This window comes from Melopsittacus undulatus, chromosome Z (genome assembly GCF_012275295.1).
Source record: "Melopsittacus undulatus isolate bMelUnd1 chromosome Z, bMelUnd1.mat.Z, whole genome shotgun sequence".
In the NCBI taxonomy this organism is placed as follows: domain Eukaryota; kingdom Metazoa; phylum Chordata; class Aves; order Psittaciformes; family Psittaculidae; genus Melopsittacus; species Melopsittacus undulatus.
The window spans coordinates 49567902-49586999 of record NC_047557.1 but is presented as its reverse complement, the minus strand read 5'-3'; the positions used below and the strand labels follow the sequence as shown (position 1 = coordinate 49586999).

At 43.7% G+C, this 19098-nt stretch overlaps 1 protein-coding gene and 1 long non-coding RNA gene across 3 annotated transcripts in view; one reads left to right on the top strand and one right to left on the bottom strand.

Annotated features, from left to right (window-relative positions):
- Positions 1 to 10618: 10618 nt before the first annotated feature.
- On the bottom strand, positions 10619 to 13426 carry LOC115947439 (uncharacterized). Its single transcript, XR_004081363.1, has 3 exons — positions 12991 to 13426; positions 11703 to 11746; positions 10619 to 11386 (listed from the first exon to the last, which is right to left on the bottom strand). It is a non-coding gene; the product is annotated as an uncharacterized lncRNA (long non-coding RNA).
- A 776-nt stretch (positions 13427 to 14202) lies between these two features.
- The window catches only part of SLC12A2 (solute carrier family 12 member 2), a 67239-nt gene continuing 62343 nt past the window's right edge, over positions 14203 to 19098 (top strand). For both annotated transcript variants that reach the window (XM_031054190.2, XM_005154897.4), the window contains exon 1: positions 14203 to 14909. In XM_031054190.2, coding sequence (XP_030910050.1) covers positions 14337 to 14909 — 573 coding nt within the window. In that variant the 5' untranslated portion in view covers positions 14203 to 14336. The remainder of the gene's footprint in view (positions 14910 to 19098) is intronic.

The following is a 19098-nucleotide window of genomic DNA, read 5'->3' as shown; positions in this document are numbered from 1 at the left end:
TCCTTCCAGCCCATTCTGAAAGATTAAGGAGTGCCTATGATATTAATTCCCTTTGACATAAACGAGTGATGACAATAGACTGCGATGTGTGGGGGTGATGCTTGCCATATGGTTTTTGACACAACTGAAGTAGCTATTTTTGAAACTGAGTAAAACAAATTTACAATATGACATGTGGGAAAGAAACAAACTACAGTTACAGCAGAAGTTCTACTTCTTGGTCTAAATGAACTGTTTACAGGATATTTTGAAAATACAAACCAGTTAAAGAATCAAAGCAGAAGCAAAGTGGTAACTGTTTTGATTGAATTTTATGTACTTTTCCTCAAGGCAGAAGAAAATCAAATGAGGAGATTGTCTACTGAACACTCCTGCCAAAATTTACATCAGATCTGTGCCGTCTGTCTAGTTACACAGAATTTATAAAGGTACCCAATAAGAACTTTTACCACCAACTACCTTTGAATTGGGTGTTTTCCTAGGAGCAAAAGCACTATATAAAGTGAGATAATACAGACATCACCTGGAAATGATGTACAGTGACCAATACCAGGAGCAAGCATGAGGAAATTCAGAGTAGCAATTAATACACTTTCAATTTTAATACAATTAATACATTTGGGGAGAAATTCTAATCCTTGTTAAGAGTTCAATTATACTTTGATAGAAACAGATTAAGATCTTTAAAATTTTCTTCTGCCTGGAAACTGTGGATGTTTTTGTCATTTGAATGGTTATTCCTTTCTTTCCACCCATCTGACTCTAAGAAATCTGCATCAACAACTTAATTATGCTGTGTGTCATTACTTTTCAATTTAATTGATCATTCCATTCTAGTAGAAAGGCATACTGTAGCTCCCTATTTTCTCTCATTCATTGCTGTCCACCATTTTGCATAAATCTACTAAGCCCACTTCTATCAGAGCTCTCTAAAGAACCACAACCATTTCAGTCTCATTTCCCTACTTTTGAGTACCTTTATCCCTCTAAAATGGTAAACCTTTGTCTATTGTCTATTGCTGGATTTGTGCTTGGTTTTTTTCTGTTTGGTTGATTTGGTTTGGTTTGTTTTTTTACACAGATTAATCAATTGGAACTGTCTGTATGATATCAAATAGAGATGAGTGATTGTATAACAATTCACAATGGCCTAATCCCTTTTTTAACTGCTGCAGCACCATGATAGGGGTTTTCACTAAGCTATGTTAACATAATTCAGATTTTTTTTCTTTGAATCATTCATGCTTACTTTGAAGCACCAGGCACATGCTATTTTTTCAAGTAATTTTTTCATCAACAATAAACTTCCTTACATCTCCCAGGGACCCTGGATTTATCCTAGGAAAAAAGTTAAAAAATATTTTAAGATGAAAAAATATTTGGATTCTACCTTATATAGAAATATGGGGCTACATTTTTCTATAAAACTTGGGTGTAATGATTCTCAGAGGTTAGTGATAAACTCTTTCAAAGGATGCAGGTGAGTCTCTATCTAAGCATTTAAAGACTTCTGGAGCACATACAAATATGCCTCTAGAAAAAAAAAAAAGCAAACCAACACTCGACCACAATATTTAGCATTGTTCAGAAATACAATAAGTTATGCAGCAACTTATCCTGCCAACATATCATGAAAAGCTACACAAAGGGCCTACAACTAATATCTGTAATAAAATTTGTAGTTTTAAGATAAGTTCTAATACTGAAAGGGAAAAACAAGTGCATTCTTACAAACCTATGTTTTTAGCTCCCACCACTCATAAGATTATAAAGGATTTGACTGCCTTTGGTATTAGTAATTTTTGCAATGAATTTGTGGGTGGAACAAGAATGTGGAAATGAAAACTGAGAGGGTATTGTATGTTCAAAACATCCACCTGCACTCACACACATTCATTTACACAGTAGATTTGATTCAAGCCATCATCTTTCCATGCCTCAGTTTTCCCTATTGTAAAATGGTTCAAGTCAGAATATGCTCTTTTACTACCATTAAAATTCTTCTCTCACCTTAGTTCCCTTGTGTTCTCACATTAATTTCCTATTCCAGAGATGAAAGGAGAGAAATCATTCTCAAAACCACCTACCAGCAAGCTTACTTGATTCCCTTCCAGTGGCTGTGCACCTAGGTGCTACTACTCCAAAGGCTGTACACATGCTGGGACACAAGTCCCCTATGCAGCCATCCTCAGTGCTGTGGTAAAAGTCTACCTTCCTTGACCAGTCACCCAGGATCTTGTACTCTGATGCCTAGCAAACATCATAAGCATCACAATTATAGCCTGTATCTCCCCGTAAGAGAGAATATTGGCGACATATGATAAAAGTAGCAGTCTTCCCTTCCCATAACCTCAACTTCCAGAATATGTAAACTCAAAACTCATAACATGAAAAAAGTATAATGAGTGGATAAAGAATATGTTAGTTATGCTGCTAGCATGTGGGAAATGTTTAGTTTGTCATATCAGAAGAGGGTAATAAAGACTTTCATTCCAACAATTAGACTTCTCCCTCCAGTCTGAATTAATCAATTTTAACTGGTTATTTTACTCTACTTTGCCAAATAACCTTACGGCACCTACCAGTGAGAGCCTGGAGCAAATTTCTGCTTATATTCTAACCATCTTAAATAACATCCTAGAATTAATTATTATCCATCTTCCTGGCATAAATCTGGTAGTAGAAAGGAAGGAAAAATTCTTCCATTGCAGGAACATGTAGCACACATGAATCTCTGGCAGTGTCTACTCAGGTTTTCAGCCTTGTTAAAATGCATGTTAGAACTTCTGTTGAGGAGTGGTAGGTCTCAAATCTAACTGAATTTGACTTAACTTCTATATGGTCATCATACAAGACTTGGCAAGTTTAAGCTGCTAGAGTGCTACATGTAAGGAGACCACTGATTGCACATGAATATAATGTAAAGAAAGTGTTATTAATATATGACTGGGATCAAGTAACATCAGTAAGCATGACAGTAACCATAAAAAAACTCCTTAAGAAACACTCAAGCTAGTAGTTACACTTTATAGGCAAATCACGACAGTTTGGAACATGAGAGGTAGAAAAATTGTTGGAACAGGCATGGTTGAAAACCAGTAAAATAATTCTACACAAACCTGCCAGCATCACTTGGACTACAAAGGCTGTGAATGCAAAATGTTGCCCTGCTAATTTCTGCACTTTCCACTAATTCTGGATTATTGTTTACAAGTAGAACACTACTTTGGAAAACTAGGACTTTCAAATTTTTTGCGGTTTTGGTTTTGTTGTAATTTTTTTTTTTTGAGAAAATGGCGTTATAAACATCCACATGTACAACAGTTGATCTATATTTAGATTATGTATTTGATTCATTTTTTATCTGATAAAATAAAAATCAAGTCATTTTGGATTGTGAGCAGTTGCTGCCAAGGGCTGGGGGACACATCACAGGAGTAGGGGAAAAGCAGCTTGTGATTCTATAGCATTTATCATGCAATGTGTGGGCAAGGGGCAAGGTGGCAGCAAGGGCCAGTGGCAGGCAGTAGCTGGACCATGAGAACGTTCACCACCCATGGCTTGTGCCTGGCCAGCACAGCCTGTCCCAGCTGCCCGCGACAGCCCTTCCTCACTCTTGTCACTGATGGCTCTGTGTGCGTGTGTGTGTGTCTGTGTGCACATGTGTCTGTCCACACACACATGGGGTCTGAGTGCAGTGGCTGGGGTCAGAGGGTGGGTGGCAGCCCCATGTCTGTGGTGCAGTGACCACAGTGGGTGTAGGTGTGCAAGTGAGTGTGCAAGAGCCGGCAAATGAAGTTTCTAAGCCACTGTCCATCATATTTCAAAAATCATGGCAGACAGGTGAAATTCCCAATGACTGGAAAAAGGGAAATATAACCCCATTTTCAAGAAGGGGAAAATGTATGACACAGGGAACTACAGACCCATCAGTCTCACCTCTGTGCATGGCAAAATCTTGGAGCAGATTCTCCTGGAAGGCATGCTAGGGCACATGAAAAACAACAAGGTGCTTGGTGACAGCCAGCATGGCTTCACTAAGGGGAAATCCTGCCTGACCAATTTGGTGGCTTTCTATGATGGGGCTACAGAACTGATGGACAGGGGTGGAGCAGCTGATGTCATCTACCTGGACTTGTGCAAAGCGTTCTACACTGTCCCACATGACATCTTTGTCTCTAAATTGGAGAGACATCAATTTGATAGGTGGACTACTCGGTGGATAAATAACTGGCTGGATGGCTGCATGCAACAAGTTATGGTCAATGGCTCAATGTCCAGCTGGAAACCAGTAACGAGTGGTGTCCCTCAGGGATTGGTGTTGGGACCGCTCTTATGAAGTTCAACCATGCCAAGTGCAAGGTCCTACACCTGGGTCGGAGCAATCCCAGGCACGGCTACAGGTTGGGCAGAGAAGATATTCAGAGCAGCCCTGTGGAGAAGGACTTGGGGGTGTTGGTTGATGAGAAAATGAACATGAGCCGGTGTGGAGAGCATTGCTAAAGACTGGCTACATGACCGAGGACATAGAGACAGCGACATGTCGCAACTGATTCAACTCTCGGATGGAAAAATACAAGGGAACAAAGTAAATGTGTCTTGGTGATGAATTCCAGACTGATGAAGAAAGCTGTGGGTAAAGAAGCAAAAGGAGCAGTACAAGCAAGATGAAAGGAAACTGTGATGTGTTAAGACAGAATAGTGAATTGTTAGCAAGTTTTGGAGACCAGGCTCTCATCCGCTTAATGTAACCAATTGTATCTTAGTTGCTGTGTGCTGCAGGGTACATGTATCCACTAATACAGCACACTATTGATTATGTATCCAATACTAATACAGCCAGTTATTGTGTATGTATCAAAGTATAATACACTAAACCATTGTAAGCAAACACAGGCACTCTTAGCCAAAGAATGATGTAAGGCAGTAGAAGATAGGTATATAAACACTGTAAACCCTGGCAATAAACGAGACTTTTAAAGCACTGCTCATGTCTCCCGAGACTTTTAAAAGCACTGCTCGTGTCTCCCAGCACTCTGCAACAAGCCGGCTTCAGTGTGTGCTTGCAGCCCAGAAAGCCAACCGTATCCTGGGCTGCATTAAAAGGAGCGTGACCAGCAGGTCAAAGGAGGTGATCCTGCCCCTCTGCTCTCGTGAGACCTCACCTGGAGTATTGTGTGCAGTTCTGGTGCCCTCAACATAAAATGGACATGGAACTGTTGGAACAAGTCCAGAGGAGGGCCACGAGGATGATCAGGGGACTGGAGCACCTCCCGTATGAAGACAGGCTGAGAAAGTTGGGGCTGTTCAGCCTAGAGAAGTCTGCATGGAGACCTCATAGCAGCCTTTCAGTATGTGAAGCGGGCCTACAATGATGCTGGTGAGAGACTCTTCATTAGGGACTGTAGTGATAGGACAAGGAGTAATGGGTTAAAACTTTAACAGGAGAAGCTTAGATTGGATATAAGGACAAAGTTCTTTACTGTAAGGGTGGTGAGGCACTGGAATGGGTTGCCCAGGAAGCTGTGAGTGCTCCATCCCTGTTGGTGTTCAAGGCCAAGTTGGACAGAGCCTTGGGTGGCATGGTTTAGTGTGAGGTTTCCCTGCCTATGGTAGGGGGGTTGGAAATTGATGATCTTAAGGTCTTTTTCAGCCCTAACTATTCTATGATTCTATGATTCTATGATTCTAAGAGCCATTGAAGGTCATGCTGGATGTGGCGCTGGGCTGGTGAAGTGGGTGAGAGCCAGTGGGGGTCTCTAAGGATGAGCACAAGGGGGTTTAGCTATGGTGACAAGGGAGTCCCAGCCTGCTCTGTGTGTATGTGCATCTGTGTGCACGTGTGTATGTGTGTCTGTGCACACATGCATGTATTCATGTGCACCATGGTCTGCCCCATCAGCTGCCATGGGGCTGCAGCCTCAGAGGCTGTATATCCTGGTGCCAGAAACTGGGAAGCCTGCGATTAAGAGGCAGATGCTGGTCGGGTAGAGGGTCTGAGCCAGCTGCCAGAGGAACCCACAGCATTCACTCATGTGTGCATGGAGTCACTTGTGGATTCGCACCCTGCCCTGCCAGAGATGGGAGCAGGCTCAGGCCCTCTGTGCTGCCTGTGCCTGTGTGAGTGCTATGGGTGTCTGTCTGATCTGTGTGTCCAGACGTGTGTACTGATACCTGTGTGGTGCGTATGTGTGTCTGGGTGTGTTTGACTAATGGGAACACATCTCCAGCCTCACTGCTGGTTGGACCTGACAATGTGCAGCTGAGCAGTCTTGCCTCTCCCAGGCTCTTGGGTCCCCCAGGAGATATCTGCTCACATACTTTGTTTCCTACACTTTTGTTTCCTGCACTTTTTTTAACTTTTCACTTCACCAACCAGTTGCTAAACAGTAAGTACAAACAGTACTGGGATATTTCTTGGAAATGTTAGATGGTTTCCCATGGGAAAAAACTCAGGAAAAAAACCCAAAATGTAAAAAAATATAATTAGGCAAAACAAACCTAAGAGTTTTCCAAATGCCGAATGAAGTAGGCAAGGTAAAGAAAAAAAAAAAAAACAAAAGGATGACTGCAGCATAAATGATTGCTAACTTCCACTCAATTTTGATAGAGGGCTTATGGAACATGAAAGGAGAAAACCTAAAAATAATTTAACAGACTGTCATAATAAAAGGAAAATTAAAAGAAAAGGATTGAATATTAATTGTATGAGTAGAATGTGGTTTGCTGGCTTGAGCTTCTGCAAATATAGACATCTTGTCTGTGGGCACTAGTGGGTTGTGGGCCAACCCACTCACTCCCTTAGGCTTCTTTACATAGTGGGTGTCCGCTCCAAAGGACATACAGTTCAGAAACCAATGAATGGGATACAAAGATATGGAAGTTATTTTATTCTCCTCTCACTCCCCCCCCCCACCCCCCCGATTAAGTGACCAAACAAACAAACACCATTCTGAAAAGGAAAAATGAGAGAAATCACTACCACTTAGACACACCCCTGAAGGGTAAAGCAGCTCCTCACCTCTGTATTCTATCTCATGTCTCTATATGGAGAACGATCTCTGTAAGTTTAATGTTTGAGACAACTTCCTTCACGTAGTTCTAGAGAGCAAAGAAATGAACTGAAGAAGGAATTGAACCATCCAAAATGTACTCAGTTCATGCAGGAGGGTCAGGAGGAAAGTATCAGAACAGGTTGGCAGCTCATGGAGAAATTAAATAGGAGGATCTCTGGTGAGAGAGATTATGTGAGCTTTGTCCAGAGCTACTTGGCTGCAATTTGCATGCAAGGCTTGGAATCAAAATCAGTACTCCGTGGTCTGGTCTGAACAGTTACAGAGCATTCAGCCTGTCCATATTTCAACAGGAAATACTCAGTGCTACTCTGCAACTTTGTCTACCATAAAATTCTTTAGAGACATGTAAAAATGACTAAAACTAGAACAAAAACAATAAATCATGAGGAATAGAATTTTGCCTTGAAGTTGCAGCGTACTGCATAAAAAGCCTGCTTGTCTGCTTATTTACAATTTCAGACTTGCTGCAATAAATTTATCTATTTCTCAAGTTATTCTTCATGTAACTGTCTATAACCATAGCAGTTTAAGATAACAAGCTCCATTTCCCCTTTGAATAATTTCTTCTTCCTAGCACATAAAGACTGCAATTTGCAAATGCTGGGCAAAAAAAAAGGTATGAGTCAGATATTAAGTGCTCTGGATGATATGTGGTAATTAAAGTCCATAATTATCTGGTCTTCACTTTTAATCTCACTTCGTCACATGTAGACCTTGGCAATGGTTTCTAGAGCCTGTGGGGCTTCACTGGTCTTGACTGGACTGATATGGGCACACGATAAAAGGCAGTCTCTTGGATACTAAGAAAACAGGACTTTAAAGATAAACCAGCAGCCTAAAACTAAACATGAAACTCAGAAACAAAATTAGATGCTGAACATCCTTTTTTCAGCTACCAAAAAAGCACAGCATCTTGCAAAATCTTCCATTTCTGTATGGACATGAGATATATCCTCCACCTCACTCCTATGTAAAATAAATTGCTAACAGAGTATTAAGTATTGAAGTCCTTTAAAGAAGTTACCCAAAACTTGTATTACAAGCCAGTTTTCAAACACAAAAGGTTAGAAATACTTAATTATCAGAAGTAATTTGAGCTATCAATAGAGGTAGGTACTCGTTACCACCAGGTCAATCAAAACAAGGCAGTGTTGCATTAGGGCAGTGGGATATTAAGGGCACACACAGACACTTCAAAAGCATGGTTGGAAGAAGAAAGGTCCTTGAAACACTGTTCCACCACCACATCTGGCTGCCAGCAAATGGGTTTAATTTTTGAGTGCCTTAATCACAGGATTTATCTGGCAGCCTTTCAGAAGTGTTGCTGCAATTACCTTTTCTTCTTGTAAGCTAGGATTAGTATAATACAAATAAAGGTAAGTTGCCACACGACAATACAGTGATTGTTAGGACTTCATTCAGATTTCTGGGAAAAGACAGACAGTACTACTTAAAACACTCATTTGGATGAACCCTAATTATAAAAGACACAATAAACAGTACAGTAGTAGAATACAAATATTAACCGTGTTTGCTGTGGAACAGGAAAGAAAAAAGAAGGAAGGAAAAAAAAAAGAAGGAAAGAAGAATCAAGCTGTGTACTGATGGAAAAAATACATCAGATCATGATGAAGAAATAACATGTTTAGATGCTAACAACGACTGTTTCAAGGAGCAGCTAGGTAGGTGATATACAAGAGAGGAAATAACCTTCATTATATTTCAAGCAGTACATACACGACCTGTTCAAAACTTTTAGCACTAAAGCACTGCATTGCAACAATGACTATAGCTTGACCTGCAGAAACAATAAAGTATGCGAAACTCCCGAATCTCTCAGACCTATGCTCAGCAGAAAAAAAAAAAAAAAAAACCAAACCCAAAACAAACAGAATGAGGAAGCTGGTCAAAGACAAAGCTGAAGAGAAGACAGAAACGAGTGAGGTTCTTAGGGGTTTTGACTGATGAAAAATCACTTTGGAGAAGCAAAGCAAATTTATAAAACCAATCAAGAATGACTTGACAAAGGTAGAAAGAACACTGACACAACTAACATCAGACACAAGGCAAGTTATTAGAAGAACCCTCTGAAAAGCTGAAGTTGTGTCCAAGTATCTTAAACCCAAACCAGAACGTGATAAGCATGGGATGACTGCCCAAACAGCATATGCTGGGAAAAAAAAATAAGAAATCATCCCTTACATGTATTTGGAACAGCAAGTCTATCAAGAGTGCAAGGCCAATGGATGAGGAAGATACAAAAAGAGCACTAAGAGAGATAAAGAAAGCCCTATCAAGAAGACAAAGTAAGTTCTTGTTATCTGCCTGCACTGTGGAAGACGTAGATGCATGAATAGGAGGGATCTGCCTGAACAGTAACAATGCAACCAATCCAAAGGGCACTCCGCAATAAGGTCTAGAGGAATTCAGGGGCAAAACTGCTGAATTACTGATGCACAGCATCTTAAAACCAGCTTTTGGAATTTTGGAAAGTAGATGCTTATATTTTATTATTTGAGGGGAGATCTGTGGATTTACAAGCTTCTAAGCCTGGTACCTATCATCAAACAAATAATAAGAAACTATAATAAAGGGTAGAATCTGAGGACACATGGGCAAATATGGTTTGCAGAGTGTCAGCACAACTCCTGTAGACTGGGAGTATACCAGAGTTTTCTGATGGTGTTCACAGGCAAGTAGACATGACTTAGCATGATCTTACAAACTTTTGACAAGATCACTTGCCAAAGGCTTTTAAGAAAACTAAGGATCAATGAAACAAGATGGAAGGTCCGTGTTTTGACAAATACCCAACTTAAACAAAGGAAAGAGAATAGACTAAGATGTTTGTTCAGAACCAGAGAGGAGTGAGAATGTGTGGAAGTGTCCATGGGAGCAAAGACTTAGGAGTTCTGTTTGGAAAAGAGGCAAGCAGTAGAGAGAAGCAGTCTAAATGGCCACAACAGTCATAACTCCATAAAATGGCTGCATTTTTCAGTATTTCATATTGGGTATCATATGAGCACTATGGAGTACCAGGTGAAGCAGGCAAATGGCAAGTTGAAAGTAGAATAAGGAGTTACTTACACCATGTTTACATGTGGAAGTCCCTGCCACACACCACTGAGGAAGTTGTATAATGTCAGGGGGAAAAGAGACAAGTTGGTGGAACAGAAAGATCACCTGTCTTGCTTAGCCATGCCCCAGCTGCAAAACACTGGAGTCTAGGAAAGTACGTGAAAGACCTGTGCCTGCCCTCTTCTTAGGCAGTCTTTCCTTGGTGGCCACTGCTGCAGCCTGGTTACAGGACTAAACAAATTCATCTAACACAGCACAGTTGCTCTGATCTTCTCACATGGATGTTCATATGGGTGTTAAATTCCTTTTGCCAACTCTGACAGCCATTCTCATAGACCTGATACCCTCCAGTGCCAAAAGGGTGTTTGGTGATTTGGTGTTTGTTTCTTCTTTGTAACAAAGAAAAACATTTAAGGTTCTATGGTAAATAATCCAAGGTAGAATTAGAGTAATTTATTGCTTACTTTTATTTAATGTGTTACACTTTTGTTCACCAATGACACCCAGACTCTACTGTGTTAATGTTTTAACCAGTGGTATGCAAGAAATAATTTAAGTTACAGTTTAAAGTGAATATTAATTTCTCTTTTTTTCTTCAGAGTGTATTTTTTAGTATTAATGGCATTTTATTTGGCCATATTTGGAGCATGTGTTCTGTTTATTCTCCTTTAAAGTTACAGATTCTCTCACCCTTCTCACAGGTCATGTGAAGTCCCAGGACCTTTACGAAGGCCTGGCCCATTTTCCTCTGACTCTTGCCAGTTTCCCATACACTAGTATTTCTGAACTTCCTTGGTCCTTTCAGTTTTGACAGGACAGCATTTTCCTCACCCGTCTTATTACTGTTGGGTTCTCTATTTCCTTGTTTTTCAAGGAGACCTCAATTCTTTGCTTTCTTCAAAGACAGCATTTAGCATTATTTCACATTTGATGGATGCACATCACAAAATTTGTTTACTATTAATGATACCCCTGGGTTTTTTCTTTCATTTCCATGAGGTTCTCCCTCAGAGTCATGTGCCCCTACTGTCTTTCAACTATGATGATGTACTCTTCCGTCGTGGGACTTTTCTGTGCCACATTTTCTTCCCATTAGCATACTCTTCTCACACAGCTCCCTCTTTCTTCTTCTAAGGTGCCAGAAGTGTTAGGGCTCCATTCGTCACCTGTTTCACTTGGACTGGTGCTCCGGCCCTCCCGCAGCATGAGTGAGGCCAACCTGATTGTGGCTTCTGGGAACACAGAATTGTGGGGTGGATTAAATGTTTGAGCATTGTGTTGCAATAATATAAATAAAGGTGAAAGAGGAACTGACATCAGGCAGGCTGTGGGCCTCGCACATGTAGCCAATAACTATCCTAGCCATACATACAGACTGATGCTTCATTTAAAATAGCTAAACATCATAATACAAACCCATCACCACCAACTATACCATGAGTATGGGATTTCACAAGCTGCTTCCTTGCTCTGTTCTTTCATTGCTTATTTAATACAGAAAACTGACAGAAATTATAATTTTTCAGATCTAAATTGCTTCCACCTTACCTGATAGTCTATGCAGGTGTTGATCATGCAGTGTTTATGTCTGCCTGTGCAAACGAAACAGTGGAGAACTTTCTTTGTACATCCTTTATTCTGATTTGTCCTCTTTATCATCCATTGTTTTTCAAGCCCCTGCTCCCTGACAAAAGTACTTCACCATGTTTTAATCATTTACTTTTCAGTTCATTCACAGATTTTTGTTTATTCTTTACACTCTGAAAATTTACCAGATCCCGACTTTTTCAATCTGTTACTCTCAGAAGTTTGGGAGTCTATCAGGGAATTTCTCAAACAATTTTGAAGCATATTATTTTTTGTTCTTTTTCTACAATAATGCTTGAACAGGAAAGGATCAGTGTGCTCATGTTTTCAACCTACTGGTGTCCTCAGTCCATTTATGTAAACACATCCCTAAAATTGAAATACTTCTTCCTCTAAGCAACTGTAAAGAAAAAGCAAGATTTGTTTTATGATTCCAGTCCTTTTCTGTTTGGTTAAGTCACCAAGTTTCTTGTTAATTTAAATAAGACAGTGGAGAAGTGGTGAGCTAGAAAATGGGTGTTGGCACTTGGGAGTTTGCTAGACAGAGGGGAAAAAAGATCTCGAACCAAGAAGTACCAGCCAAGATGTTTTTGAAATAAATAAGTGGCATTGCTTGAGAGGATTAACTTAAGTGAACGTTTGCTTAAAGCGTTTTAGCAACTGAACAAGGTAAAATTGTTTTGGCAACTGCTGCCCAACCCTCTTGTTATTTTGTGACCTTCAAGTGTAGTAATGATAAAATACATGATGCAAAATGATGGTGGATCTTTTCTAATTCCTTACTGTGGAAGCAGAGGATTTTTCTTACATCCAAGGTTTTTTTTTTTTCACAGCCTCAAGAGCTAACCTCCTATGCTTTAATGGATTACCCAGATGCTTACGCTCCACTAAGACAGGGGGAGTGGTGGCGTAAAGGGGAAGACGATGCCCAACAGCTGCACTTTTTAAATTAAGTAACTAAAACCATGTGTACTTTTGAAGAAAGATTAAGAGAATACGGCAACACAGGACACAGAAAAATACTTATTACTGACATCAGATCTATGATGTGAGGAGAAAATTACTTTTACAGAACACTAGGAAGAGAGCTGGTGGCAGAAACTGAAAACAGCTCTCAAAACCCGCCTGCTTTTACTCTCCTCGTTTGTCCTCCTTCAATGTACCTGTGGGCAAACTTTCCTGTGCTTCCCCGGCATTTTCTGGTCCTGGGTTACCCGCAGGCACACACCTCATCTTTGCACTTACTCACCCAAGCCGTACATCCGGACGCTTTACACCCGGCCAACGCTAAGGAGCCGCTAGGTGGCGTACGGCAAAGATCCAAGACGAGGCGACTCAAAGCGGGGCTGGGGGTTTTGCAGGGCTGTGAGGAGGCGAGGGGCCACCGGGCGGAACAGAGCCAGAACTAGAGCTGCAGCCGCCGGGCCGGGCCTCGGAGTCCCCCTGCCGCCTAGCCTCCATCCCACGGGCCGACCCCGCCAGCGCAGCCCTATAAGCAGCTGCCGGGAGCGAGAGGGGGCGCGGGCGGCCGCTTCTCCCGCCATGTGCAGCAGCCCGGTCCTCCGGCCGCTCTCGCGGCTTGCATTCCCGCAGCCCGCGGAGCCTGCAAGGCCCGCTCATCCCCCACCGCCGCCGCTCCTCTCGCGAGAGGTGGTGGCGGCCGGCGAGCTGACAGGCGCTGACAGGCTTTGACAGGCGGGCGAGCGGCGAAGACCCCCGCCCCGGTCCAGGCGCTGCGTGTCGTTCCCCCCACCCGCCCCCTCAGACCCCTGGGCTCAGTGCTTCCCTGGGCCGCCGCGGGGCGGATTCTGCTACGGCCATGCTTCGGGCCGGGGGGGAGCCGCCGCTGCCCTCCCCGCCAGCGCGGCCGGCGGGTCGGGAAGCCGCTCCCGCGGCCTCTGCCAGGAGCGGGCGGAGCTTAGAGAGCAGGCAGCGCCGGCAGTCCTCGGCATCTCGCTTTCGCCCAAGCAGGGAAGCGAGCGGGAGCGGGGAGGCGGCAGTGACCGTTTGGCATCCAAGTTCCTGTCGCCACCAAGAGGGGATCAGGTGGAGGGACTAGCCGCCGGGGGCCAGGAGGAGCAGGGCAGTGGGGACCGTTCCCTGCCTCGGCTCAACTGCCCCACGCCGCCGCGTGCCCCGCTCAGCTACCTCCCGCTGAAACCCCGGTGGGCTCTCCCGACGCGGCCGCTCCGCGCGCGGCGCTGTCAGGGCGGTGGGCGTATTTTTGGCGTAGCGGGCGCGTTTGGGTGTAGGCGAGCGGGAGCACGGAAGCGGCGGGGACCGGTGCGGAGCAGGAGGGCGGCGGCGGGGCAGGTCCTGCTGAGGCAGCGCGGCTGGGACAGAGGCGGGGGGGGGGGCGTTAGCCGCACCGGCGGCATCATCACCTGGCGCTGCAGCAGGGGGCGGGGCGTGCGCGGCGCCAGGCGTTGTGTGCGGCGCGCTGCAGCCCCGGGCGCTGGTTGGTGTTTTAAAGCAGCGGAGCCGCGGCCCCGAGGGGTGGTGAGATCCTTGGAGCTACAGTCGCGTGCAGTGCTCGGCTGGCGAGAAGGGAGAAAAGAGGGAAAAGGAAAGGGGAGGAGAGAGAGAGGGAGAGGCATGGAGGGCAAACAGCAGCAGCACCAGGCGCCGGCTGTCTCCTCCGTGATGGAGGCTGCAAGCGATGAGCGGCGCTCGGAGGACGGCAAGGATGGGGCTAGCGGCGAAACTCTGGGCAGACCACTGGGTCCCACACCGAGCCAGAGCCGCTTCCAGGTGGACCTGGTGGCCGAAGGCGCCGGCCGGCCGGCCGAGGAGCTCCGTAAGGCGAGCAGGGAAGGCGGCGTGGCAGTGAAAAGCAGTGAGGAAGCCAAGGGCAGGTTTCGGGTGAACTTCGTGGACCCGTCGGCTGGTGACGAGAGCCCTGGCGAGCCGGGGGGCGGCAGTTCGGAGGGCGGCAATGTCAGTTTTCAGAACGGCGGCGACACTCTGATGAGTGAGGGCAGCCTGCACTCCGGCGGTCACCACCACTACTACTATGATACCCACACCAACACCTACTACTTGCGCACCTTCGGCCACAACACCATGGACGCCGTGCCCCGAATCGACTACTACCGCCACACTGCCGCCGACCTGGGAGAGAAGCTCATCCGGCCCAGTCTGGCCGAGCTTCACGATGAGCTGGATAAGGTGAGCGCCCACTGCGAACCCCCGGGTATTCCGCACCCTTCTCTCGGCCGTCTCAGTGGAGGGCGGTCGCGGCCTAGGACCCCGCGTTGTGCCCCCGGCTGGGCCGTGCAGGTCCTCAGTGCGCGCCGGCAGCGGTGGGAGGGTAATGCAAAAAGAGCCGTGAGCCTCGAGGAGGCGCAAACAGTGCGAATGCATCGCATCGGCTGCGCTTGCATATAATTTTTTTTTCTTTATTATTTTTTTTTCATGACGCAGTGAGGTTCTCCCTGCTTCCCTTCCCCCTCTTATCTCCCCCCCCTCTCCCCCCCGCGCCCCAGTATGTTTTTGTGATATGGTGCCGGTGGTGAGAGGTAGCCGCAGCTGTAGGCTTGCGGGGTAAATGTTTTTTTGCATAACCGGGAGAAAGGATGTGTTCCAGACACAGCGGTTTTGCACTTATGGTCCATATCGCCTTCGGATAGGGAATTAAGAAGTCTGCGAGAGGTATAAGGGAAGGGGAACGAAAATTTTTGGACGAGATGCTAAAACCCCCAAGCAATAAAGGAGAATTCACTTGTTTTTATTAGTGACAAGAGGTTTGTTCTCCAACCAGCTGAAAACGCTAGCCTCGCCCTGCACAGGCAGTGCCGAACCAAAGCGCCTTCTGGCGTGATGCTGAAGGCTACACAGATAACACTGAGGCTCCTTGTCCCCCTTAAGATCCTTAAGGAATCTTTTCTCCCGTGCTGAGTAGCCCTGCATGTGAGGGCGTCATGAGCAGGGCTTCAGAAATTTTTAAGCTGTGCGTGTCAAGGTTTTTCTGTTTTGAACTGGCCAGTAGGTTACTGGAGACACTACAGCGAAAGCTTATTTGCATCATAGGCTGTCTTTATTAAAAGTCAAGCTTTACCTGAACCTGGAAGTAATATGATATATTTTTTAGACCATTATTAAACTATCATGACTAAACAAAAGACAGATCAAGCTATTGCAATGCTGCTTTCTTGCCGTCTCAAAATTGTCTCTTCATATATGGCTCTGCTCAAAGAAGCCTGTGCCCTAGTGGGTTTTTCTGCTGGGTTTAGGGAAATGAAAATATAGGCCACATCCTACAGTGTTTACGGAACTTTTTTCATCCTGCCTTTCACTCCTTATAGGTGGCATTCCATGAGAAAATGTATGCTTCTTTGGGACAGTTTCGTACAGATCAGTATGTTTGCACTTATTTGTGGAGGTTTTGTGGGTTTTTTGTGTGCTGATTCTTCAAGTGTGTGTTTTCAAACTCTTCATGTATTCTGATAGAAATAATTTGTGTGCTATAGAGATACTTCTTTGCAACATCTGAGATTAAATATAAGAGTACTTAATGTGACAGCAAATTACTCTTGCCTTTCAGGTCCCTTCCTCATGGAGTTAAATGGTGTTCTGTAGTCTGTTTCTAAGTTAGTATGGAATGGAAGTTGGCAATTACTGTCTTGTGCATGAAGTTAGATACGCTATAAATAAACCACGTAATACATGTGAAAACACACTTTACTGCCCCCCTCCCCTTCCTGATTTCTGATGCCTGGCCAATAGTGGGATGATCAGGTTGCTAGATACTCTTCTCTGAATTTTTAAGCTTGGCAGGTAAGTTTTTGGTGTGTTTATATTGCAGCAGTCAAGAAAGCTCTTTGACACCTTTAAGATACGTCATTGTGGAATCTAACTTAATCTGTAGCTATAGTTTGTAAAAGGGCAATTTCTTCATAAGGAAGAAAAGCATGACAAGCAATTTTCTCTGTACATTGTGGCATAGAGGCACTGTAGATGACCTAATTGCAAGATCATTAGCAGAACAGTTTCACTGTAAGCATTAATTAACTCAAATTCTTAATATCTCAAGTGTAATGAATTTGAGAATCTGCAGTGCGATTGGTGTGTTTGTGAAGATTTTTTCTTTTTTGATTTTTCTTAGAAAACAGTTATGTCCTGTCTGCTGTGCCCCCCCAAAGATGGGGATGCCAGGCTTAATTTCGGTTACATTATATATTATACTTAAGTATTAATTTATAAAACTGTCATGGTATAAACTTCAGAAGTTAGGTTGGATTTCTATATAGTAACTCAGTTGTTTTGTCACAGGATGTTAATTCCTAAGGCAGTTAATGTGTTAGCAAGCATTTATGCTTATATAATAAAGGGAAGCATTTTTTTTTTAACTTAAGACTTAGGACAGCTTGCAAGATGAAGTTGTGAACATAGAAGCTTTTAATAAGGGTATGTCATGCATGCTGATAGCATTGGATACCTACATTTTTCCAAGTCTCTGGAGTATAAGATGCACTAAGGATGTGATTGTTCCTGATTTCTGGCCACAGAATGATGGTAACTTTTAAATAATGATGGAGCCATGCTTTCATATGAAGAATGTTCACAAAGCTATTGTGTTTTTTCCCACGGTATTTCAGGGGGTTTATTGTTTCTATTCTCAAAGTGACATTCAGTTCCTACTGACTAATGATAGTGGTCTTTACTGTTGAATAATACTGTGTGTTAAAGAAGATACTTCAGTGACTTTTAAGAAGTTGAGAAAACTCACTCTTTAGCTATGCTTTTTTGTACTAACTTAATTTGTACAGCATGTATGTCAAAGTCTTCGTAGGGCAGCTGGTGTAAACATCCAAGTACAATTTCATAAAATCTGCACTTATGTAAAGACCTATTGTTATGTTCCTGTTTCTTGACCCAGTACATCAAGGTGTTGACAGTTACTTTGTGTTAAGACTGATCAAAAAATACGTTCACCAGCAGTGTGGTTCACCGCTTTGAATGCAGCAGTTTCTTCTTGAAGTTAAAGTTTGTGCTATTTGCAAACTGGTCACAGCCCAGAAAGCCAAACATGTCCTGGGCATGACCAGCAGGTTGAAGGAGGTGATGACCTTCAATGCTGCTCTCATGAGACCCCACTTGAGTTTTGTGTATATTTCTGGTGTCCTCAACATAAGAAAGACATGGAGCTGTTGGAGCAAGTCCAAAGGAGGGCCACAAGGATAATAAGGGACCTCTTGTGTGAAGGCAGGCTGAAAGTTGGAGCTGTTCAGCCTGGAGAAGAGAAGCCTGCATGGAGACCTCATAGCAGCCTTCCAGTATCCGAAGGGGGCCACAAGGATGCTGGGAAGGAACTCTTCACTAGGGACTGTAGTGATAGGACAAGGGGTAATGGATTCAGACTTAAACAGGGGAAGTTCAGGTGAGACATAAGGAGGAAGTTCTTTACTGTGAGGGTGATGAGGCACTGGAACAGGCTGCCTAAAGAAGGGGTAAATGCTCCATCCGTGTTTGTGTTCAGGGCCCGGTTGGACAGAGCCTTGGATGACATGGTCTAATATGAGGCATCCCTGTTTGTGGCAGGGGGGTTGAAACTAGATCCGATCCTAACCATTGTATGATCCTATTTTATTTTTTTCCCTTTTAAAATGTTGTGAGGCAGTGTTACAGTAATGTTGATTCTGGTGCCAATTATAGAACAGAGGGGTTTGGTGGGTTTTTTTTTTCCCCTTAGTTTTGTTTAGAAGCTTCAGATGTTTAGCTCTTCTACTGGTTCTGCTCTCAAAGAAAAGTACTTGTTGGAGGAATATATGTGTTCCTCCACATGTGTGTACAGAAGGGTTATTTATTTTTTTTTACAAGGGTTTGTCTTGCTGCCTGGGTAGAATAGGTGTTTAACAACCTCAAGTTTTATGTGGTTGTTTCAAGAGTCTTTCCTAGTAGAATAGAAAGGGGTTGTTCTTGAAACTAGCTGTGGAAACATAGATGGGTGATAGATGCAGTATAAGTGCATGAACTGCATACTAGTGATCTCGATCTGTCATGTTAAATTTCAAGTGAGGGGTCTTGTCTTCATACCTCATTGGCTGCACATAGCCAGGTGATCAGTCTGTTGTGTACCCAATAGATGTTCATTAGTCTTGCTTTGCTTTAGAGAGATGATAAAGGGAATTTGGTAATGCTGTTACAGTTGCTAATCTCCTTAGATAAGGTAATGCTTTGCAGGAGCATTAGTCTCCAGAGATGGAGAGGTGAGAAGATAGTTTCCCTCCCACTTCTTTGTTAGTACTACATACCATGATAGGTAGGGTTTTGTTGCAGCCCTGTTGCCTCACTGCTTGAGGGGATCTACCTTCCTTCAGACAGTATCAAGATTGAAAGTATCCTAGCCTTCCTTAAA